This window comes from Panthera tigris, chromosome B4, assembly GCF_018350195.1.
Source record: "Panthera tigris isolate Pti1 chromosome B4, P.tigris_Pti1_mat1.1, whole genome shotgun sequence".
Taxonomy (NCBI): Eukaryota; Metazoa; Chordata; class Mammalia; order Carnivora; family Felidae; genus Panthera; species Panthera tigris.
Genome location: NC_056666.1, coordinates 121,250,553 through 121,275,563, shown reverse-complemented (window position 1 = coordinate 121,275,563; position 25,011 = coordinate 121,250,553). Strand labels below are relative to the sequence as shown.

At 34.5% G+C, this 25,011-nt stretch overlaps 1 protein-coding gene across 8 annotated transcripts in view; it reads left to right on the top strand.

The window, feature by feature from the left end:
* Nucleotides 1–25,011, top strand: part of WASHC3 (WASH complex subunit 3) — a 93,040-nt gene that overhangs the window by 5,637 nt on the left and 62,392 nt on the right. For 7 of the 8 annotated variants that reach the window (XR_006220182.1, XM_042993033.1, XM_042993032.1 and 4 more), the window contains exons 3-5: nucleotides 1,659–1,724; nucleotides 4,049–4,156; nucleotides 7,905–8,015. Coding sequence is in view for 7 of the 8 variants with exons in the window: in XM_042993033.1 (XP_042848967.1) it covers nucleotides 1,659–1,724; nucleotides 4,049–4,156; nucleotides 7,905–8,015 (285 nt within the window). In the remaining variant the exon portion in view is untranslated. The remainder of the gene's footprint in view (nucleotides 1–1,658; nucleotides 1,725–4,048; nucleotides 4,157–7,904; nucleotides 8,016–25,011) is intronic. The other variant, XM_007085668.3, reaches the window with a different exon arrangement.

Sequence of the window (25,011 nt, the reverse complement as noted above, 5' to 3'; positions counted from 1 at the left end):
GGGGCGTCTGGGTGGTTCAGTTGGTTAAGCATCCAACTTCAGCTCAGGTCATGATCTTGCGGTTCGTGAGTTCGAACCCCACATCGGGCTCTGTGCGGACACTCAGAGCCTGGAGCCTGCTTCAGATTCTGTGTCTCTCTCTCTCTCTACCCCTCCCCCGCTCACAGTCTGTGTCTGTCTCTCTCAAAAATAAATAAACATTAAAAAAATTTTTTTAAGTGCATTTATATATCTAAACAATTTTTAATTCATCTTTTTCTGTATTCACTTTAATCAAACCAATGCATGTATTTATAAATAAGCTAGAAATTATCTCACTTTACAAATTAATTTGTTGTAGGATTTCTGCAGTTACTAAGCTTCTCTATAAAATACTGATGAAATCTGCATAAAATGTAATTTTCATGATTTCCAGGAAAACACTTATAATTTGGAGAATTCATTCATATGTTTTGTAAACCAGTATTTGTATTTACATTAAAGACTTCTATGAACAAATGCTAGAAATCAAAGTTAAAAGAAATGAAAGCTTTGAGTGCCATTAAAACTAGATTCTAATGTTGGAACTAAACATTATAAAATAAAAAATTATTATAGAATAAAAAATTGTAGCTTTGTAGATACCAGGATGCTCATCTTAAAAATGTCTTGTGAAGCTCTAACTACGTTGTGACTGCATTGCAGTTTTTTTTCCCCTCTAAATGTGGGCAAAATGACCATTGCTTGTAGTGTTAAAATTCTGCTTGGGAGTTAGTCAGGATCTTGATAATAACCCAGAAAGAAGTCAGGATGCTGCACATCTGCCAACTGTCAATGGGCCAACGGCCTTGGACTAGGTCACTGAATATAATAATGTTTAGGATTCGGGAGTTTTAAATAAATGCTCTTATGGATCATATTTTATGGTGTTACTTTTACTTGTGTGGCTATGTATAGTGTATATACACACACGGGTAATTTAATTCTACAGAATAACTAGAGCATGGTAAGCGTTTGGTTCTGTTTTTATCTTGGATTTTGATGGTAGGTTGATTCCTTTTGCTTTTTAGTACTCTAATTTTTTCTCTTTGTTTTACTTCTTTCCAACATGAACTGCTCATCTTTTAATTTCATCTTCTTTTAATTTTCAAACTTAAAAAATTTAAATTTGGGACTAATTGTATATACTTAAGTGTTTAAGTAACTTATAAAGGCAGATCTTGTTCCAAGCTGTCTTGGGCTAATTTTTATTCTTCTTTTCTATGAAGAATTCCTTCATTCATCAACAAATAATTATTAGACTCCTGTTAAGTATCAAGTACTGCTCTGGGCATGAGGGATATAGCAGTAAACAAAAAACTCTGTCCTGGAAGAAGTTTACCTTCTGATTCCAATGATTGAATATGGCTCTGATGAGTTTGATAAGGCTGAAAATATAACTTTTGCTTATCTGTGAATATAATTTTATAAAGTAGCCATGAAGCATGCTAATGGAGGTTACAAAAATACTTACTTGAGCTCCCATTCCTACTCATGTAAGTAAAAGTGTAGTATATTAGAAAATGACTAATATTTAAACCATCGCGGGTTTGTTTTTTTCAAATCTGCCCTTTGTTAACCCTTGTTAACAGCTCATTTCAGTCAGACTTTGTTCTTTTATTCTGATCTTTCTTTTCCAGAAACTGGCAGACCTTTCTCTTCGTATCCAGCAAATTGAAACAACTCTAAATATTTTAGATGCAAAGGTTTGTATTTCTGAATAATTTATAGTATAAATTTTCTGCATATACCAACTTTCTCAGTCATACTTAACTTTAATTAAATTGGGAATGAATTCAATTTAGCTCCTGCATCCATGAGGTGGTACAGTGTTTTGTGTTTGTTTTTAATTCATTATAATTGCAAAGGAAATGATACTTATTATGAACCATTACCTGAGTCTGTTTAAATATACACATGAATTGAAATTTCTTTCATTATTCTAGTCAACAGCATGTGAATAACATGTTAACAAATTGGGCTGGTTCTATATAGTTCATTTGATGGAAAATTCATAATTATCTCAATAGTAATCATTTGATAACACAGTACAAATTAATAAAAGTTCACATGTCTCCAGAGCAAAATTTGGAGAAAATATCACTATTTTCTGTATTCAAATATATTGAATGCTAATGAAGAATACCAGTTTTGAGGTCAGAAATTACACAATAGAACTAACAAAAATAGAGTGTTTTGATTTGAAAATGTGCAGGTTTTGTGTTTTCCCTGATTATAAAATACTGGAGACATGAGTATATTTTTGTGACTTTGTCCTTTTTCAAAAAAAATTGATCTGAAAAAATGCTTATTGAATATTTATGAGGAAGTAAAATGGCTGACATCTTTAGCATAAGGATTAAAATGTCTAGGTCGTACTTTCTACACCTTGTGGACTTCAGCCACTATATTTCTCTCAGCACGTTTCTGTAGCTTGGAAAATTTAGGATACCTGGCCTTGACCATGTTCAAGGTACTCTCCTAGCAGCCATACCTACTTATAACTATTTGGGCCATAACCACTATGCTAAGTATTGTCATCAGTCAGCAGTTCTCAGTGAATATTGCTGTTTCAGACCTTATTACCATTGGTTTTTTTCATTATTCTTCATTATGAGTATGTGTCTAATTTTAATGTTTGGGCAATTCTTGAGTTAGAATCCATGGTCACAAGTTAAGTTACTGTGTAGATAAGTTAACTTTAATCATTTCCATAACCTTAATTATTTCCATAACCATAAAATTAATCCCTAAAGTCAGCCAAACATCTGACAAATATCTATCACTGATATCAGAAAGAAATCAGAAAAGTGGGTTGGCGTGGATCTTGCAGATCCAGCCTGAAATATATAACCACTGACAACATACCTACCTTTTGTATATGAAAAATAACACATTTTAGTAACATTTGGTGATAAATGCTTAAAGAAGAAAAAAAAGGGCTGTCAGTCATTAAAATGTGATGACAAGAGTTTTGTCATTTCCCAGATCGTTCAAATTTAAAATGTGCTGCAAAGGACTTTTTTTGTGTGATTGTTTGTGTGTGTGTGTGTGTGTGTGTGTGTGTGTGTGTTGTTTTGTTGTTACAAAGCATGTTTAATAAAAATCTTTTTACAATAACTTTGTGAGGTAAGTTTTCTTATCCCTACTTTACAGGGGAGAAAATTGAGGTCTAGGGAGATTTACAGAAGGTCACATAGCATGACTTAAACCTACACAATCTGACGCCAAAGCCCTTGCTTTTTATTCCTTGCACTAGGATCCCTTACATTTTTTAAAAATAATTCCCAGGAAAAGAAGGGCTATAAGCTAAGTTAGATTAATGATAAATTATTCATAAATATTTTACTTGTGCATGACTTTCACTTTTAAATAGTTAATGGCATGGAGAATTTCAGACACCAAAGATGAGATTTTACAAACCTTATTTCTATAGTTTTAAAAACTTAAGATTGCTATTTAAAACACATACACCTAGGGGCGCCTGGGTGGCTTGGTTGGTTAAGCGTCCGACTTCAGCTCAGGTCATGATCTCACGGTCCGTGAGTTTGAGCCCCGCGTCAGGCTCTGTGCTGACAGCTCAGAGCCTGGAGCCTGTTTCAGATTCTGTGTCTCCCTCTCTCTCTGCCCCTCCCCTGTTCATGCTCTGTCTCTCTCTGTCTCAAAAAAAATAAATAAACGTTAAAAAAAAAAAAAACAGGGGCGCCTGGGTGGCGCAGTCGGTTAAGCCTCCGACTTCAGCCAGGTCACGATCTCGCGGTCCGTGAGTTCGAGCCCCGCGTCGGGCTCTGGGCTGATGGCTCAGAGCCTGGAGCCTGTTTCCGATTCTGTGTCTCCCTCTCTCTCTGCCCCTCCCCCTTTCATGCTCTGTCTCTCTCTGTCCCAAAAATAAATAAAAAACATTGAAAAAAAAAAATAAAAAAATAAAAAAAAAAAAACAAAAAAACCAAAAACACATACACCTAGAAATTTACGGTGTTTAAGCGGCTAATCTTATCCTCATATACCAACATTAATTTTCTTTTCTCAGTTGTCATCTATCCCAGGCCTAGATGATGTTACATTTGAAGTTTCTACTGTAAGCGCCACTGGTATCACAAATGAATCACATTCTGAAACCACTGCAGAGAAATCACAGGTAAGTATTTGAGTTCCAGGAAACACGAGCAGTTTGTCTTGGTTAAACCAGATAAACCTAGCAGCAGGTTTGAAGGAAGAAGTTAAATGAAGATGTAAAACTTTGAATAGTAAGATTTTAAACCCCTTAAGATTGAAAATGAGGTTTGAAAAGAAGTGAGCTGTTTTATTGTTATTTTGAAGGGCTCCCTGAAGTTAATATTTTCCTTGCCTATGAAAGAGAAACTATTTATAGGACTAGAAAAAATCTCGAGCATAATAATATTCTTCAAGTTCATTGTGGACATTTTTCCTACATTATTATAATAATTGTACTTTTAAGATGTTTTATTATAAAACCTTTCAAACACACACAATAATACAATAGTACAGTGAATACTTAAATGTCCATTACCCACCCTGATTCTCCAGTAAAGATTTTGTTACATTTGCTTCATCTATCTTTTTTGTCACTTGCTAAAGTGAATCCTGGGCATCATACCATTTCACCACTGTGTAACTCCTTGAGCATCTCTGGAAAGTTCTGGCATTTTCTTGTATAACCACAATGTCTTTATCATACACAGTATAATTAACAGTAATTCCCAAGTACCATCTAACCCCTTGTTACTCCAGGTATGCTCCCGGCACCAGCAGCATGGGCATCACCTGGGGGACTTGTCAGCAACACGGACTCTCAGGCTCCATCCCAGACCCGTTGAATCAGAATCTGTAGCATAATAAGATCCCCAGAGGATTTGTAGTCGCTCTCAAAATTTGAGAGATACTGATCTATAGATACCACGTATCTAAAAAGTGTGGGTTTGGAGTTGATTTGTTCAAATCAGCATCCTAGTAAGGTCCACACTTTGCATTTGATTCTTATGTCTTAATGTTCTTTTATGCTCTGTATACGTTTCAATTTTATATTACTTTTTATTTCAAGGAATAAAAATTCTCATTGCTGCAGAACAGACGATCTCTAGTGTATCTCAGTGGGGTATTAAAATTCAAAATAAAATAATCACTAAAATGGTGATCTGTCTAGTGATACTGAACAAATAGACTTCTTATCTATGTGGGATTCTGCATTTGTATGTGGAGATACTTTTCACAGGATATTTTTTAGGTTATGATTACTTTGGCTGTGATGATAATGACTAACACGTGGAGGGTACGTACTGTGTACCTACCAGGTGTGCTTCTGAGCACTTTTCAGAAATTAACTCATTTAATTCTCACAATAGCCCTATGAAGTAAATAACTTCACTTTACACTTCTACTTTACAGATGAGTGAAATGAGGTACACAGAGGTTAAGTAACTTGCCAAGGGTCAGAAAATAAGTGTAAAAGCTGGAATTTCAGTGCGGGCAATCTGGTGCCAAGAGTCCTAGCTCTTATCTGCTAGACTACACTGTCTCCAGCACCTGTGTTGAATTCATTAAATATACTGAACACATATGGTACGAGGCTGTGGGAGAAGGCATAAATTTAGTTATAGCCCATATTTGGAGAATGAATTAGATGACCATTTACTTAACAATTAGATATTAGAAAATTTAACATCCATTTAGTTTATATAGTAAATTTCACTATGATGACCATTGGAATATGTATAATATACAAGAAGGAATCCAGATATGTTAGAGGAGTTTAACTTTACAAGGCCCTTTCAATTAAATATGGACCATGCTTTTTCTAAAATAAGGCATGTATAAAAATTATTAAGAAAATGTTTTCACTTTACCTAGTAGTTATTCTTTGTTGGATACTAGCTGTCATATGTTTCTGTAAAATTTTTAAGTGGTGTCTGTCTAATTTTGAATATTTTTCCAGGTGTTATGAATGCTATCTACAATATGTACTTTAAAACTTTTGCAGTTGTGTTGATCCTGCCTATTTAAGGTCTCAAAAAATTGATTACAAGTAATCACAGCTAAATTTTCTAAAATTCAGAATGATTTGATACATTTTGACAATTTTATTTAAAAACCATATATTAATTCATTTGGAGAATTTATGAAGTTCTTTGGGCTTTCTGAGTTTTAAAAACTGTAGCAAAGTTGCATGTTGATTAGTTTAATAAAATACCTATTCAGCATGTTCATAATATTTAAATCAACTTCTTATTTCTTCATTGTTATTGCTATGTTTTATGTGAAATGTTTTGAAATGGACTTAAGTACTGCTTAACACAATTTCCACTGCCTTTACAGTCAATTTATCTGATAAAGGATAAAAATGCAATTTCTTAACCATTCATTCATTTCAGTCTCTAATCTATATGAGTCAAAGACCTAAGGTTTGCATACTGATTTTTCTGCAACTTTAATTTCATGGTTCAGATCTTATCATTACTCACAATAGAACATCCAATTGTGCAGATTGAGAATAAAATGAAGGGCAGTTGAGAGATATGATAGAGGATTTAATGGATATTTAAATAGTAAAGGTGTAAGAGCTGACATAATTAAACCTTGTTGAGATCTTGGTTATTACGCATAGTTAACAGCTGAGTTTTGAAATTCATTGGTCCCATGTGTAATTATCATTTGTTCCATTGTGCTGTTGTATGAGTTTGTTGTCCATAATGTTTTTCAAAAACATACTTGGGTCATGTTTGAATTTTTTATTTAATTAAGGGTTTTGGACTTTTTGTATTTATGAATTTTAAAGATGAATAATACATATATCTACTCAGTGCCATATAACAGGAGAAACCTAAGGGATTTGGGATGTTTTTGTTTGCTTTAGAATTTTCAACAGGTTTAATTTATATTTGAATGATCTGAGGAAAACTTAATATATAATTCACATTCATATTCTAAAAACTATGAACATTTAAAGATATTTCTTGATTTATCTACATTTCAGCATAGATATGTAGGCATACAATTGATTTCATTCTGTTCAGGAACTACCTTGTAAAGCTAATATATAGATAATGAGTGAGAATTCACAAAAATAAACATAACAAATGTTCAAGTTGATAGAAAAATCTAGAACTGTGTACAGACAGACCTATCTTTGCACTTCAGTGAAGACAGGATTCTAAAATGGACAATTTTCACTTAACACAGTACCACGCAAAGTGAGAACTGCCTATATGATAAAAGCATTTTTATATAAAAAGACTGTTCCCCTATATTCTTTATTGTAAGTAGTATTAACATTAATAGTTCCATCAGTACCTGAAATATATAGAACTAGATAATTTTACCATAGAAATGGGCTACTCTTCCACAAATTCTCTAGGTATTGCTTTCTAAGATGTTAAAAGAATAGACTATATCCACTTATAATAAGATTACTGAATAAATGAGGAATTCAATTCTATAGATGGTGGATACCTACAAAATCAATTCACTGTCTGCTAGTGTTGAATAACTGGCAAATCAAATAGTTTTATTAGCTTTTTTAGAAGTTTCGTTAAAATAATATGTCCATCTATAATTCATGTTCTATATCTATACTCTGGGGACAGCTAAAGCAGAATTCTAATATTTTTTAATGCTATGAATATATTTGCATTTTTTAAGGAACAATATAGTGTTGATATTAAGTGGAACTTCCTCTGAAATCATATTTAATTATTTGTAAATACTTGGAAACATATATCCCATAATTAAATTATTGGTATTTAAATTTAGAAATATGATTTTTTTATATTGATTGCTTTAGATTTATAAGAAGAAACATCCCTTTTTAAGTAACATAATGGACCCCTTTTGTGAATTGTCTAAAGATTTACACGCAATACTCTCTACAGCAGAACAGTTTACAAGACTCTGGACCACAGGAAAGTGAAGTAACACCAGAAAATATCTTAACTGTAGCCAAGGACCCAAGATATGCCAGATATCTCAAAATGGTTCAAGTGGTAAGCTAATTTGGTCTGTCTTCTCTGTCTAGCAGCCTCATTTGAAATTCTTAACCCTAGAGGTTTTGTTGTTACTTTTTCTGAGAAAACTGCTAAACCAGAGTGACCAAGTTTTCTACTCTTCTTTCCTATGTCTAACTAATGCCCTGATAAAAGAGTAAACAGAGGTCAAATCTTTCTAGTTAAAATTGATCTCACACTTCAAATTAACGTAGTTGGATATAGATTTATGTAAATTGTTTTGCTTTACATAAAGTTATAGCAAATCTTGGATGTATCAAAGGAATGAAAGTGGACTCTTTTTTAAATCATATGGCTTTAGCTTGATTCCTGTATGCTAGTGCAGTTTATTTTTATTCTGAATTTCATTTGTCAATGGCTTGGTCATAGAAAAGAGCCTAAATCTCTTGGCCATTCACGGTAGAGCTTCTACTATCATATGACTTCAGAATTCATGTTTTTTTCTGAGAAATCATTACATGGTATGATACCAAAAAATATCTACAGTTGTCTGTACCAGCAGAAGTTGATTTCATTTTTGTGGAAAGTCCTATTGCAGTGGTTGAAGGAGCTAGCTCTTCATCATTTTTCTGTTAATTAAAAAAAATATCATATTTATAAAATTCTATCAAGCAAAAGAGGTCATAATATTAAAGACCAGTTTTGTTTTTGATATCCATGACATTATTTATTACCAAAATAATTTAAAAACAAATACTGTCTGACATCAGAAAGAGTAGATTGTTCATTTAGAAGTAACAGAAGTGACACTGGGGAGAAGAAAGTATATTCGCTTTTCCTGGCTGTCAGAAGAAGTGGATTTATCACGTTCAAAATTCTTCATTGGCAGCCAAAAACCCTGGTCTAGACTTTAGAAAAAAATAAACCAGACTTTGAGATGCAAATATATAAAGTTCTTTAATCAGAATAAAGTAGGGCTAGTTTTGAGTGTGAATTATGATGAATAATTTTAAAAAAAATTTTTTAACATTTATTTTTGAGAGAGACACACATAGTGTGAGCAGGGGAGCAGTAATGAACTAGCAAAGAGAAGGAGGCAAAGAATCCCAAGCAGGCCCCAGGTTCCAAGCTGTCAGGACAGAGCCCTACACGGCTTGAACCCACAAAACGTGAAATCATGACTTGAGCCGAGGTCAGACGCTTAACTGACTGAGCCACCCAGGCGCCCCTGATAAATATATTTATAAAGCTAGAACCCAGTAAAGCTCTGCTAAGCTTAAAGTATGGACTGTGAAAAACTGTGTTTTACTCTTTCAAACAGAAGAGGAAAACTTTCAAGATGACTCTGGAAGGCTTTTTATTTAGCCTCTTTTCTTACCTAACACATATAAACTATGAAATAGGAACAACCATTTGATGATACCTGTACGAATGCCTTGAAATCTTTGATAAAAAACTACATGTTAGGATAATTTTTATATTGTTGATACATTGCTTCTGATTTTATAAGAAGTTCAAAAACTCATATTTTCCTTTTCAATATAAATTCACTGTCCATTTATTCCACAATTATTTATTAAATACTCACTTTAAGGTACTATTATTAGGAATTGTCTACAGTTAGCCAGCTAAGGTTCTCAGAAATCCCTTGACATTTTTATTTTTGTTATTAATTACTTCGACAAATTTCATTGCTTTTCAGAAGCATATATATCACATGTGTGTGTAAATGACTTTTTTTTAAAGTTTATTTATTTTGAGAGAGAGAGAGATCGCGTGTGTGTGCGTGCGCGTGCGTGTGCGCACGCGCGCGCGCACACACACACACACACACACACACACACACACACACGTGTGCATGTGGGGGAGGGACAGAGAGAGAGGAAGAGAGAGAATTCCCAGGCAGGCTCTCCAGTGAAGAGCCCGACACGAGGCTCAAACTCACAAACCATGATCATGACCTGAGCCAAAACCAAGAGTCAGACACTTAACCACTTAAACAACTGAGCCACCCAGGCACCCCTGTAAGTGAGTCTTTAAATATTCATTTATCTAATCTTATGGCTTACCATCTCTCTAGGAATAAAAGGCCAAAGTCCTTCACAAACCTATGAGATCCTATACAATTTAGCTCCCCTATTACTCTTTTGATCTCATATCTTCACTTACTCTGCTCCAGCCAGATGTTCCTTAAATAAATATACAGTCTCCTGTCTTAGGCCTTTTACATCAGCTATTCTGCTGGAAACACTTTTCCGCAGGTTTCTTGATAGTTTCACTACTCCACTTTTTTCAGATTTTTACTCAAGTATTACCTTCTCTCTGGCCCCATTCCTTTTACCCTTCCCTGCTGTTTTTTCTTTTCTTTTTTCTTCATATAACTGGCCAGTATTTTACATACTTTGTGTCTCTTCTGTCACTAAAATATAAACTCCATGAGGGTAGAGAATGTTTTGCGTATTGCACTACTCTCAGTTCCTAGAATGATACCTGGCATATAGTGTTTACATATGAATGAAAATGCCTACATTTTCCTCTATGTCATTTTACCTTTTGACAGGTTTGGTGATAGATTTCTTTTTTACCCCAGCTCAGTGGTTTTCAGACATGAAACATTGTCAAAACATGTTACTGATTCCCATCATATAAAAAATAATCTCTAAACTTGGGACTTGGAGCTAGAGCATATATGTATTTTGAAAATAGTTCCTCTGATTAAGAGCTATTTAAAAAATATTTTACACTATGTACAACATCAATTAAAATATTTTGAGAGACAAAATAAATTTAAATAAATAAATTTAAAATTTATTTGAAAACATTTAAGAAATAATATATTGTGAGTTTTTGTTTTTGTTCTTAACTAATTCTGTAGCATTGCTTGGCACTTAGCCTCAGCCTTTTACTTGGCGTCACTGAGTATGAGTAGGGGCTCAATTTCTTCTGCTTCAGACTTATCCTGTTTTTGCCCCAATTTTCCTGATTTCAGTCCTTCGCCTCTCTTTTGCTTTGGTACGGGTGCTTCTAATTCCTAAACATTTCCAAAGTTCTGGAAGTGCTACTTTGTGGTATCCCCTCTTCAGGCACGTAGACTTGGCCTTCCTTTGATATGCTAAGTCATCAATCACTCTTTTATCTGCTTTTAATTTTCATGCATTATGGTTCATATATGCCTCTTAGCCATTAAAATTAGTATTTGTGTTTTATTTCTTTTTGCCTAATTATTTGGGGGTAATTCTCAAGAAGAGGGGAGCAACATCTTTACACTGCCTTCCTAAAACTGCAAGTTCATCCAAGTTAAATTTAATTTTATTGTTTTCAGTTTATTGTGCCAACCTGAATCCCAGAATCTTATTACCCAACTTTTGTTTCCTTCTCCCTATCCTGCATTTCATTCTGCAGACAAAACCACAAACCCTTCTCAATATTAGCTCCATGCTTTTCCACCTCTGATTCTAGATTCCCCTTCTCTTGATTACTACATGTCCTAATTCTAGTAATCTGACATGTTCCTTCTGAACCCACCAACACATAAAGCTAGAGGTAATATCTCCCTTCAGTGATCTGTCCAACCACTTAATTTTTTTATGGGATTTATCACTCCATATCTTGTTGTTTTTATACATATTTTTATTGCCCCTGTTGAAAAGGAACCATGAGAGGAACTACTGTATCTTGACTCATCTTTCTATTCACTTTAACACTTTATCCAGGAAGGCACTCAATATTCATTGTATGTACTATTTTATCCTGCATATTAACTCTCCTTTCCAGCTTTGTGTCATCTGGACACATATAGATGCATTCCCATTTCTGCAAGTTACTGATTTTAAACGTTTTATAGGACCAGATCAAGAATACAGCAACTAGAGGTTTCCCTCAAGGTTGCATGAATCTACAAATCATTCTTTGGATTATTCTCATTAAGCCATACATAAATCTACCATTTTTCCTGTTTCCTAAGAATATCATGAGTGACTGTCAAAATATCCAACCACAAATGTAGTTACATGTTTGATAGTGCCCTGGATTGTCTTTCCTTGGCACAGTCACTATCAGAGTTCCTGTCACTTCTGCATCATAATTCAGTTCTGGCTTTTTGTTTAAATTCATGTATGAAATAGCTAAATCACTTCCTTTCATTATATCCTTTATCTGTTGGAGGATGAAGTTTTCAGCAAGGTGATAGGAGCTTATCAGATACTCTGATTTGAGGAAGATTAAGCTGCCAGTACATTTGGATAGCTAATGTCCCCCATGAAGCCTGTATCTTATTTTTTTTAATTTTTTTGTTTTAATTTTAATGTTTTATTTATTTGAGAGAGAGAGAGAGAGGGAGAGAGAATGAATGAGCGGGGAAGGGGCAGAGAGAGAGGGAGACACAGACTCTGAAGCAGGCTCCAGGCTCTGAGCTGTCAGCACAGAGCCTGATGCAGGGCTCAAACTCACAAACCATGAGATCATGACGTGAGCTGAAGTCGGATACTTGACCGACTGAGCCACCCAGGCGCCCCAAGGCTGTATCTTATGCTTGTACTTGTTCGCAACATATTTTATGAAAGCCTGATCTAAATCCTCCATCAGGTCAGGTGATCAAACTCCTTTTTATAATACAACTATTGCCTTCTTTTAGCCTCACTTGGCTGCTGGGGGTGGGGGGATCCTTTATCCCACGTTTAAGAATCTCCATATATGTGTATATATATTGATTTATAGGTATCTTCCACGTCTGTTGTAAAACATTCTAATATATTCCTTTCAAATGCCAGCTCCCATTCATGAATTCCTTTCTATTAAGTGTTAACAATCCCTGAGATTTACTTATTTTGATTTGCAGGTTTGCTGTCTGTAAACACACACTTTTTGAGAGGAAGGGTGCTATTGGATTTGTTTTCTCTTTGTTTATATTTCTCCTCTTTAATAATTACCTGCTAGTTCTTCCACTCTATTTTTTCTCCTGTCATATTATTGTTACCCATAGTCTTTCAGTTTTAAGTGAAGATTATTTTTATACTTTGATTTCAGTTTAAAGCCCCTTGATCATACCTATGTGGGTCTTGTTAAGCATAATCTTTTGGTTCTTCTGAATGCTTATACTTTCCCAGGAGTATAATCATCTTAATGCCATAATTCATTACCTAAAATATGGTTCTTCAACAGCATCTGCATACCTAGTTGTGCTTCCTATATCCATATTCTTACAAAACTGTAACTTTAACTGAAAGAACAGATGACAATACCACCTTGCTTTAGAAAAAAATGCCTCACAGCAGTGGAAAAGAATCATTGGAGGCCCATTATAATCTGTACCATTGAATCCTTCAGTTTTTGTCATTGATGTGGGAAGAATCTACATAGCTTTGTATCTCTATACTTCCGGACAGTAAATTGCCTTCCTGCTTTCTGTTTAGTCTTCTAATCAATTATTTTGCTTTGGTGGTTTAGTTCCTTGACTGTGATTGAGAACAGACAGGACTCAGAGGGACTAGATAGAAAGAAAACTGAATCTGACCACTTCCTACAAGGAGGAGCCTAATCCCAGCTAATTTGAGAGGGTAGCTTCATTAGAAATTGCCTTTCACTTTTCTACCAAAATTGTAGATTTTTATTAAAATGCCCAATTTTCCTCAACCTCAGAGGGTGACTAAGGTTTCTCTTGTTTGCCCACTACTAAAAATTTAGTTTTAGTTATTAATGTCGAGAAAGACCAATATCCACGTAATCCATCAAATGAATTGTACTTCGGCTACTTGTATTATCCTGAGTAGTTTGTCATCCGTCATGCATATTGCTACATGTTGTCAAGGCTGAATTTTAGAAGCCTGCCATCCGAAATGTAGGGAATTGTTTGTATTAACAAAAGGGAAGGTAACATGGTCTCAAAAATACCTGTCTTTCTGAAAAAAAAATCATTATATACCAGCAGTATAAAAATCTACTCCTAAAATCCTTCAATAATCATTTCTGCATCCTCAAAAGGGAATTAACAATGCCATAAACTCTCTAACCTCTTACGGACAATAATAGGATTTCTTTCATTTTTAATTGCCTTGATATTTTTGTCATTTAAAAATATGAGTTGCAGGGCACCTCGGTGGCTCAGTCAGTTAAGCATCTGACTTTGGCTCAGGTCATGATCTCGCGGTTCATGAGTTTGAGCCCCGCATCAGGCTCTGCACTGACAGCTCAGAGCCTGGAACCTGCTTCAGATTCTGTATCTCCCTCTGTCCTCTCTCTGCCCCTCCCCTCCCCTCTTTCCCTCTCTCAAAAATAAACATTATATATATATATATATATGAGTTGCTGCTCCATAAGCAGAGTCTTGTACCTGTAATTCCATTTAGGTTGTTTCTTATCTTTTCCAAAGTGTAATATTCTTCCACTCAGTGTCTTAACACTTACTAGGCCCTCAACCCTCTTATAATCTGTACTCTTGCTTCCTTCCTGAATTATTGTCTAGAACCATTTCATCCTCTCTAAGACAGGGAGGAGACAAGTATTTCTGAAATCCTTTAAGCCTCTTCACTAGTATAAAAGCTTGAATTTTCTGACTATCCAGGTAGTGATCACTCACTTCAGATAGAAGACATAGAAATCCTACAAGTCACAAATAAAGATTTCTTTTTTTTTAATTTTCAAGCTTCTTGGGTATCAGGATGAACTACAGAGTTTTTGGCTTTCTTTCTAAGCTGCCATGCAAACTTCCTCTTCCTGGGTCCTAGCAGTCTCCTGGAATATACTTCTTTTAAATTTGCCTTGCCTCACTTGCCATATACCTGCAAATCTGTTTAAGAAACTAGACAACTAAAACTGCTTAATAATTATAAACTTCTTTGAACAGAAGCCAACAGAATCTTTCAAGTGTCACAAGTACCAGTTCAACAGAGAAATAAACAGCACCTTGCTTTTTGGTCTCTATACCTTTTTCTGTCACTCCCATATTATTACCCTCTGTGAGATATAATAATGGTTACATTTCCAGAAAGTATTTCTTTTTCTGTGACACAATTTGAATTACTAGGAGTACACCTAGATCTTTACTTCTGGGATGCAACATGGTATAGTTTCTTAGCTTTGTCATGCAGTCCTGAGTGACCTTGTCCAGGTCATATCACCTCTCAAGGCTTCAGTTCCCTCGTACATAAAATGAGATCTGAAGTTCTCTCTATGTTTATGATCTATTAATTGATCTCCAAATTTGAATCTCATTATTAATGAATGTTCCTGGAACACCTGCTGGCATTTTTTTGCATTTTCTGATTTTTTTTTCCTTTTTCAGCAAATTTTACACAAGATTTTTCAGTGAGTAATACTGTTGTGTTCCAAATGTGGCAGATAATTGATTCTGATTTAATGTTTGTTGTCATAATAGTGCAGCACAAGCCTTTACTAAATTACATATTGCTTTTATAACTTAACTGGAATTGTGTACATAGATCACTTTTCCAACGGTTCTCCCCTTTCTACTGGCAGAGCTTGGTGAATCCTTTGCCAGTAATAAATTGTGCATTGGGAAAGTCCGACTTCCACATTAAGCTAATGACTTGTATTTTTTCAAACCATATTTGCCAAAACAGTCTCTTCGGACACTTGGACTTTTTTAAAGTTCTATTTTCTTTGGCTGGCTTAAAATGTGAATTGAATAATCTCCTTGGTTTGGGTGGTTCTGATGCATCTGTTGCCAGCAGTGGATGTTGGCTTGGGGAAATGTGACTTCCATTAACTAAGGATGAAGAATCTCCCACTGATTATTAAAGATGTTCATCAGGAAGTTATGCACCTTATACACAGGAAAATAATAAAGTATGGATTAGAGTGCTCTTTAGATTAGGCCTAGTCTTTGTGAGAGTAGTTAAAGGCTTTCAAACCTTGTTTGGGGTATGACCTCAGTATAACTTCTCATGGTCTAGAGAATTCCAGGGTAGATTCCTCAGCACTGATCAACAGTGTAGTCAGAAGAAGGAGCTGCTCGGGCCCCTGGGTGGCTCAGTTGGTTGAGCATCCAACTTTGGCTCGGATCATGATCTTGCAGTTTAGGGATTTGAGCCCTACATCAGGCTTTACTCTGGCAGCGTGGAGCCTCCTTCGGATTCTCTCTCTCTGCCCCTCCCCACTCACATTCTCTCTCTCTCAAAAATAAATACACATAAAAATGTTTTTAAAAAGGAGGAGCTTTTGGTTCATATATAGTCAGAGTTGTGGAAAGCACTGGTACAGATTTACTTTAACTATATGATATGTATATTTTCATTGTTTTCTGACTCTGTATTATATTAACATGTGTTTTGTTCCCTAAAGTTGACTAATCAATATCAAGGTCAGTACTTTTTGAATACATAAAGGTTGGGGTGCCGGGGGCAACTTTCTGTGGTGTTTTAGCATCACACTATTCATTGAAGATAAAAGCTGCATGTGCAATAATTGATTTCCTAAACATATAAATGTGGATAAAGAAAAGATACAAGTGAACATTTGCCCATTTAATTAATTACATGATTTAACCAACTTTGCAAATTGAAAAGGGAAAATATTCTATCTTTCCCATCAGCTAAATGGTCGGCCAGGTACATTGGACTACAACTAAAAGAAAAAAGCAAAGCTTAGCAGAATGGTAACTTTGAATTGGGGTCAGTGGAACTCAAGAAACCACAGTTATCCTCCTTCCTCTCCATCCTATCTTATATCAGATGGAAAAAGTGTTGGATAAAGATTTCCCCAAAGGCCAAAAACCGTGACAGTTAGCCACCAATTGAGAGCCCTTGAGGTGTTATCTATGCTTTCCCATACCCTGAGTATCTGGAAGGCCTAGAAACAGGTAACTTTTTGTTATATTTTTGGCCCAAGAAAAAAAATTACTTATTCTCTGCTAAAGTCAATGAACTAGCCTCTAAGGAAACCATGTGTGAAGAATTATCATGCCTATTTTACTGGAAAGTGTTTCACTTTCCCAATAAGATTGTAGATTTTCATTAAAATACCCAATTTTTCAATAATTTCCAAATGAATTGATTTCAGAATCAATTATGATTTTTCAATGTTTGGCTGCCTTTTGAACTTCCCCAGGTTGCCTTGAGTTTGGAGCCAGTCGTATTGTGTACACATTTAATGTTGAGAAGTATTGCTCTTAAATGATGTACCTGCCCTTTTGTTTGTGCTTTGCTATTTTACTTTTCTTGTATGTGTTTGTTAGAGAGTGGTAAATAATAATATTGCTAAGTTCAGGTTTTAAATTTGCTTTTCCTGATATATTTGTTTTCCTGATTTCTCATCTTCCTTAGAACACCAGAGGAAAAACATGTAGTGGGTCGGTACTAAGTAAGATGGTTGTCAATATCCATTTGGTAATACTATATGCACGTACCTTATCTATTCCTCATATATTCTTTGCCAATAACACTTTGCCATAAACCTATAGCTCAGAATATTTTACTACTGATACCACATATTTTTCATTGTAGCTGTCCTTTGAGGCATTCAGTTGCCAAGAAAATGTTGATTTAAATCATTTGTTTCCAGGAACTAGTTGTTTAACCATTAATGGTATTTACAGTCTCCGGAGAAAATGCATTTTGAACTGTGAACTTCAAGAGTATTTAGAATCCTCAGTCGTATTTGAAGAGTAGTCACATACCAACAAGCTGGTGTACACAGATGTTAGTCTCCTTTAGAGTTGTAGGAGGAGTTCTGGCTGCTGTACACTTGAATTCTTTGTTTTTTAATAATATATGAGATAATTAAAAATTTTTGTCAAGTCAGTTTTTCCTAAGTATAAATGTATGTATGAAGAGAATATATTTCTTTAGGAATTTATTCCCTGTGTCATATTTGTGTGTCATTGGTATCATCATTAAAATAATTTATATAGGATGGCCTATCTGAAATAATCCTTTCAAGCCAAAACATTCAATTCTTTATTTGTTTATTTTGTTGAATGCCAATAAAATTTATTTCATCTGCCTTAAATTCACTGTAACACCGTACCTCCCTATGTCACTTCCACAAAAGAAAGAAAAAGGAGTTAACCAAACAAAAACATAGAGGGGACTTTTAGAGGATAAGCTTAAGGTAGTTTTAAATTTCATAGGAATCACCTTTAAATGATATATAAAATGGGAACCAAAAAAAAAAAAAAACAAGGGGCATGTAGCAGAAAAACGTTTTTAACTTTTGATTTCATATCTTTCATTCCAACTCACTTAAAAATTGTGACAAGAAGAACGGTACTCTACTATTAAGGTTCTTAAGCTTTTGAAGATACACACTAACATGACAGTTTTTATACTTGCTGAAATGTGTGGTATAGTTCTTTTACTCCAATCCAACTGTAATTTTTTTAGTCACCCAACTTTGATTTTTCAGTGCCCTTTTATCTTCTTTCCTACTGACCACCTCTGTCAGAAATAAGGGACCTCACAAAAAAGTTTTCCAAAGTTGTAAGGAGGAAATAATAGTGATGTCAGTTAAGTAGTTACTTACTTACCCTTTTCAGAAATATTGTGATTCTCGCTTTAACTATAAATTTGTCTAAGATTACAGTTAATCAGTGGGAGAAAAAGTAAAAGACCAGAGAAGCAAATGAGCTATAATAAGGAAGTAGGCTCACCTCTCATGAGAGAGAAGTATCTTAGAGGTTTTATAGACCATCAAGTTGAGGAAGACATTTTAGCACCATTTTTGACAAGGATCTGATAGCATAAACATTCGTAATGGGGTAGACAGTCCTGGTGTGGAAGATAATTCATCTTGAATAGATCACAGCAATGTAACATACAATAACATATTTCATTTGCAAGTTAATTTTTTGCTAAGGATTGTTTTATAGTTTGGAAAAAAATGATACTATGTTAACTGTATGTTTTAAAAAGAAGTAGATTTCAAAATACTAAATTTTGTTGGGAAAATAATGATATTTACTTCTCTTCTTGAAGATATCTACATCTTAATACTGTAATCTTTAAAAATGTCTCTAGATATAAGTACATTTTGCCACAGTTTTTCATAATATAAGACAGCATCCCAACTTTCCTTGTTTTCCTAGCCTAAGTTCACAAATGACTTTTATTCGGTTAGTTGGTTAGAATATGTGCTGATGACACACTGATAACAGATACAGGGCCCTTCATTGTGGTTCTGTAGCCACGTGCAATGGCTGACTGGTCATACCTCCCGAAATGGGTACCTGTGGATCCCAGGGGCATTGAGTGAGAGACTTATAACACACCAGTTCACATTACCACTATTGGAAAATTAATTCAAAAGTGACTATTTTGTGATTTCAATCAGTAGAATCATCTTTATAATTAACTACTAGGAATTCTATTTTTATAGCTTTTATTGCTGTATTTGGAGATATTTCTTTAAATCTCTTTGACTAAGTACATATAAGTTAGTATAAGTAAGTTAGTATAAGTAAGTTAAGTTTTCAAAAACGGAACACGAGGCCATCTGAACTTAATTACACTCTTAAGTAGTGAATTCCAAAATGATTTGTTAGAGAAATTCTTTTTAAGTTTTTATTCCTGGAAAGTAGAAATGTAATTACATTTAGGAAAATTTAATGAATACCTATTTCAACGAACAAGTATCATTTGAGTGAAATGTGGTATAGCAAAGCTATAATGTAGCTGAGGTATTCTACAATGGAGTTCTAGCATTAATTAGTCTACAAAGTCAGTCTTTAAATTTTAGATATAATTTTTGCATTATAATGCTCCAAATTACTCTTAAATCAACAAATACTTGAGTACCTACAAAATGCAAAGAAAACACAATGCACCATGATCATTGCACTTAATATTTATCATGTTACAAGAGTATCCAGGGGGAAAATAGGTCACATGGGGAAATTGATGCAGCTGTATTTTGAACTGACTCGTAACAATAGATCCTTCACCTTTTGAAATAATTTCTTTAAAGGTTTTTCTTGATAGGGATTTAAGTTAACTTTAGTTCCCATAGCTAAAAGGCACATGGGGAATTGCTAGCATATTTATTTTTTATGAATAAAGTAATAATAACTACCTCACCAATTTCCTGGGGCCCTAGTCATGGCCAGTGTCATTTTTGTCCATTTTACCATGTGATTTGTTCCTTCATCTTTAAAGATATATCATGGGCACTCAGTGAGAAATACATTCTCACTCTGAACTTATCTCTCGAGATAATCATTGTAAAAGGCATAATTTCCTCTTCGCTCCACTGTAAACCACTGTGTATAGCACTAGTCAGGATATGTGAACCTCTTTTTTTCCCCACATATTTAGGTTCAAATCAACAACCCTTTGTGGCAACAGTATTAGAGTTATATCAGAGTCTAGCATTTTCTAAATCTATGCAAGTCATTAGGAATAAAGCTTCCCCTTTTTTTGGACAGCCATATTCATTTTACAGTGATTAAGAGTTTATTTACATTAATCTTGTATTCCTTCACTGAAAACTTCCAGAAGGAGATCATTGAGCATGTGCTTGCTTTTGTGTTAGGGTTTGTTCGGTAAACATTTACTATTATATAGAATATTTCACCTGAAAATTTTATTCTAATTATAGCACCATACTTAATATATTTCAGAAAAGGCAGTGTAGATATTTTTAAGATAGCACTATTGAAAATCAGAAGACAAAGAAATGGTTGAGTTCATTTCACTAAGCTAGTTTTAAATAAACAACCTGATTAGAGGACTGGTTACCTTTTTTCCAACCCGTAGCATCTTTTCAACTCCTACACATTCCCTCTCCCTGCAAATAAAAAAAGTACTATCCACCTGTCAACTCAACAGATCTTTTTTTTTTTTAATTGTTGACCTACGTAGAGAAAAAAGCTTCATATTTTCCATCTTTTATAACTGAATTGTTGTGATTCAAGCTTATAAACTGAGAGAGAAAACTAAAGTATAAGGAGCATTTTTATGTTACTTTATGAACAAATACTTTGAAAAAGGAAGGTCATTTATCTCTTAGATTGAGTAAGGGCCTTTTTTTCTCCTAATCTAAAACTTTAGGAAAATTTCAACATGGTTTACAAAAGAATTTAGTAACTTGTCTTTCATTAACACAATACATAAATGTAAATATTGGCAACCTTCAGTTTTTGTGATATAAGAAACTAGTAACTGTTAGTGTTGCCATCATAATTTCATTAGTGTGGCTTCTTTACACACTTTCTCCAGTGACGCAAATACAGACGTGATTTTTTGGAACATCAAACTTATGGCTGCCTTCTCTCTTCTTCATTACTTATGTTGGACTAAGTGCCATTATCACTTGCCAAAAATAATCCCACAGTTCAGTAGACTTCAGTTTTGAGGTCTCTCGTGTCCTCCTCAGACCACCAGTAGCTTTGTCTCTTGGAGATCAGAAATTGGACACTTCTTTTTGATGTTTAACAAACCCAGCTCTGTTCCTTAACCCCTAAGGAAGAATATATCAAAACAACAAATTTTCTAAGCAACATCACTGGAAACATAGCAGCAAATCCCTTTGGAATGCATCGTTTGGAACACAGGCCAAATTATTTTTGTGTCAAGCTTTATGAGATTTGTATTAAGGTGATGATAATGTTAAAAGTCTCTATTAGGCTAAGATATTATAAGTTATTTGTATTTTCTTTTATCTGTATCCATATACATAAAGGACTAAAGAGTCACCAAATTTTGGTAATATCAGTATTCTTACACTGTAAACAGCTTTAAGAAACGAAAGGTAAAATATGGAGCTTACAGATTTAGGTTTCTATTATTTTTATACTATAACCAAGTCCGTAAAACTAATGTTAAAATAGGGAGCTTATCTAATTCTGCCAACTTATCCTCCCCCATTACTCCTTATCCTCTGCCTCTCCTCATCTCCACTTTATACACACTTTTTTTGCTATCTTTTAGGAAATGTTTTTTTCAACCACATTTCTCCTCCCTTCTGTTTTTTTGGCTTTGTAACTTATTTATATAACCTTTCCGATGATGTCCTATGGATTATGCTAAAGTATAATAAATAAGTCATGTAGTTGAGTTTGTAGCAAGACCTTATACCATCAAACCATAGTTAATAGAAAGAGAGGCATTTTTAAAGAAATATAACATAAAATTCTGCTCTTTTTCACATCTCTCCTTAGCACTTTAGTGTATTTTTATGAAATATTCTAAACTCCTCCTTTTTTCTTCCAAATGTAAGTGTCTGTTCACATTGGATGGCCCTAAGCAAGTAACTGCCTTTTTTTTTCCCTTTCATTTATCCTGAAACTTCATAAGCTAACAAGAGGCCCAAAGTTTTATCTTCCACATTCTTTGCCTTCCAAACCTACCATATTTTACTTTTTAGAATTTATTAAAGATTGTCCCATGGAACAGTTTTACTTTAAGGAGTATGGCTTTGAAGAAATTTTACAAAGGTGTTACTTATTTTCATCTTTCTAACATTTAGGATGCATTTAAATGTCCACTGCTTAGTAGATTACATTTTACTAATTTATAATTTAAACATAACAGTTATGAAGATGAATGTATACAAGGACCTGTAAATGACAGTCTTGCCTTTGCTGCCTCTCAGGAGAAAGAGTCTTCTGGGTAACCTATAAATTGGAAAGACAGCCTGTTTTCCCAACCTCCTTTAACCTAGCAAGCTGTAGAGAACTTGGACTTTTCCTCCTCCATTGCTGAAATAAGAAATTATGGTTATAGAAGGCAACTTATGACTCCTATAACCAACTTTTCTGGACATTTTTCAAAAAGTAAATAAGAATTAAATGTTAATACATTTTCTGATTTTAAAAATGAGGATTGTAGTTAATAATGATCTGAATTTAATATGGCAAGATCTGTAACATTTTTGTGAGAGATATATGGTCATTAAATTTGAAGACTTTTCATATTAAATTTATAATCCATTTGATTCTCACATTTGTACATATACTTGCCTAGATTTAAATGCAGATTTTATCAGGTGAAATGTAAAATATAATCAGCATTGTTGGGGAGAGACCTATCTACACAAGTATATATTTGTTCTTAAAAATATATGTTTGAGAAAACTTATATAAGATAGATTATTTAAACATCGTGTATATTTCTAAGTCTTTGTGTTTTTCATTTTAATCAAAACTTCTATCCCATCTTTAAGACTCACCTCAGCAAATCCTTTGCTTGTCCTCAACTCAGTCTGCCTTTCCTTGGGTCTAACATTACCCATTCTAGAAACCTCTGTATCAATTGCATGATTGTACTGTGATTACCTAACACATACATCTATTAGACTACTCCCTGAGGGCAGGGACTGATTATGTCTTTTCTCAGCATAAAGCACTCTGCTGCCATAGTGTTATTAAACATTGAAGGTATGGGATTGTGATATCAGAATTCTACCACTAACCCTAGAAATTTACTCTTTTGAGACTAGAAAACAAAAGGGACAACTGCAAAAGAAAGCAGGGGAATCTTAATTGGGTTGGTGCCAGAAACTTCAGGGTAGAGCTCTGAGAAATTGGACTGGACTATCAGTGCTCCTAAAGGGCCTCTTCTATATCTTGGGTTCAAAATTGAATGTCACACAACTGGCTAGTGACATGGAAGGCCTGAAGGGAAGAGTATGCAGCACCAGTGGAGAAGTGATTGAGCTTTTTCCCCGTGTGGTCCCTGACTCAGCTTACCCCTTTGCCACATGGGATGAAGAGATAAGATGGAGAGGGTCCCAGCCATGTGTACAACCTTTTAAAGCACAGTGATTCTACTTTTGAAAGTGATATAACCAAGGTCCTCAAATTTAACACATCATATTAACGTTTCCTCATCTTTTGGAATGATGTGAAGAGCAGGAATTGACAAAGAGACTTGATTGCATCTTCTTCCCTTAGAGCTTTGTTAGTGAGCTTTCAATAAATGTTTATTTATCATCAAATCATTTACCTTTTCAAATACATTTGTATTTATTTCTGACATATCCTTTTCTTAGTTTTGATGTTCTTATCCTGAATTTTAAGATTCATATGTTCTTAGTATTTTTGTGACTTGTACACTATTAGCATTATCATTACTTAGTGTTTGTATTGGTGAGGCAAGATATATAAATAGTCCCAGGAAAGTTCTTGAATTATTTGACCTTTGTGCATAATGTATCCAAATGGAGTTGGACCATTAGGAAAAGAACATTAACATAACTATACTTCAGAGTAGAAAGCTCTCAGGGTCACCTGTGTGGCTCAGTCAGTTAAGCGTCCGACTTCAGCTCGGGTCATGATCCTGTGGTCTGGGAGTTCAAGCCCCGCATCGGGCTCTCTGCTGGCAGCTCAGAGTCTGGAGCCTGCTTTGGATTCTGTGTCTCCCTCTCTGCCCCTTCCATGCTGTCACTCTGTCTCTCTCAAAAATAAATACACATAAAAAAAAAAAAAAAAAAGCTCTGAAGTCTTTATTTGAAAAGACATTTACTCACCTTGTTAAGTATGTATTGTACCATCCCAGCCAAAGTTTTAATCATTTGAGTTATCACCTTTTTTTTGGTGATATAAGAAAGTGAGAATATGATATCTGATGTGTGTACAGCAGAATTAGTAACGGATAAGTGCAAATGATTTAATTTGGGGATGTGCTATTGATAGCACTGATTCCATGAAGTCAGTTAAAATGTGTACCTTGTAGGGGCACCTTGGTGGCTCAGTCAGTTCAGCTTCTGACTTTGGCTCAGGTCATAATTTCGCACTTTGTGGGTTCAAGCCCTGCATCAGGCTCTGTGCTGACAGCTCAGAGAGCCTGGAACCTGTTTCGAGTTCGGTGTCTTCCTCTCTTTCTGCCCCTCCCCTGCTCATGCTCTGTTTCTCTCTCTCTCTCTCTCTCAAAAATAAACATGAAAAAAATTTTTCAAGGGCTACATACATACTAATATAAAGGCAAAAGAAGAGCAATTTTAAATAATGAGCCATATAAAAGGTCTTGTTTTGGGGGTATGTGGAAACCTATAAAGGAGGCTTTTTTTTTTTTTTAGCTTCTATTTACTTTTTTTCTAGTTTTATTGAGAAATAATCGACATACATCACTGTATAAGTTTAAGGCAT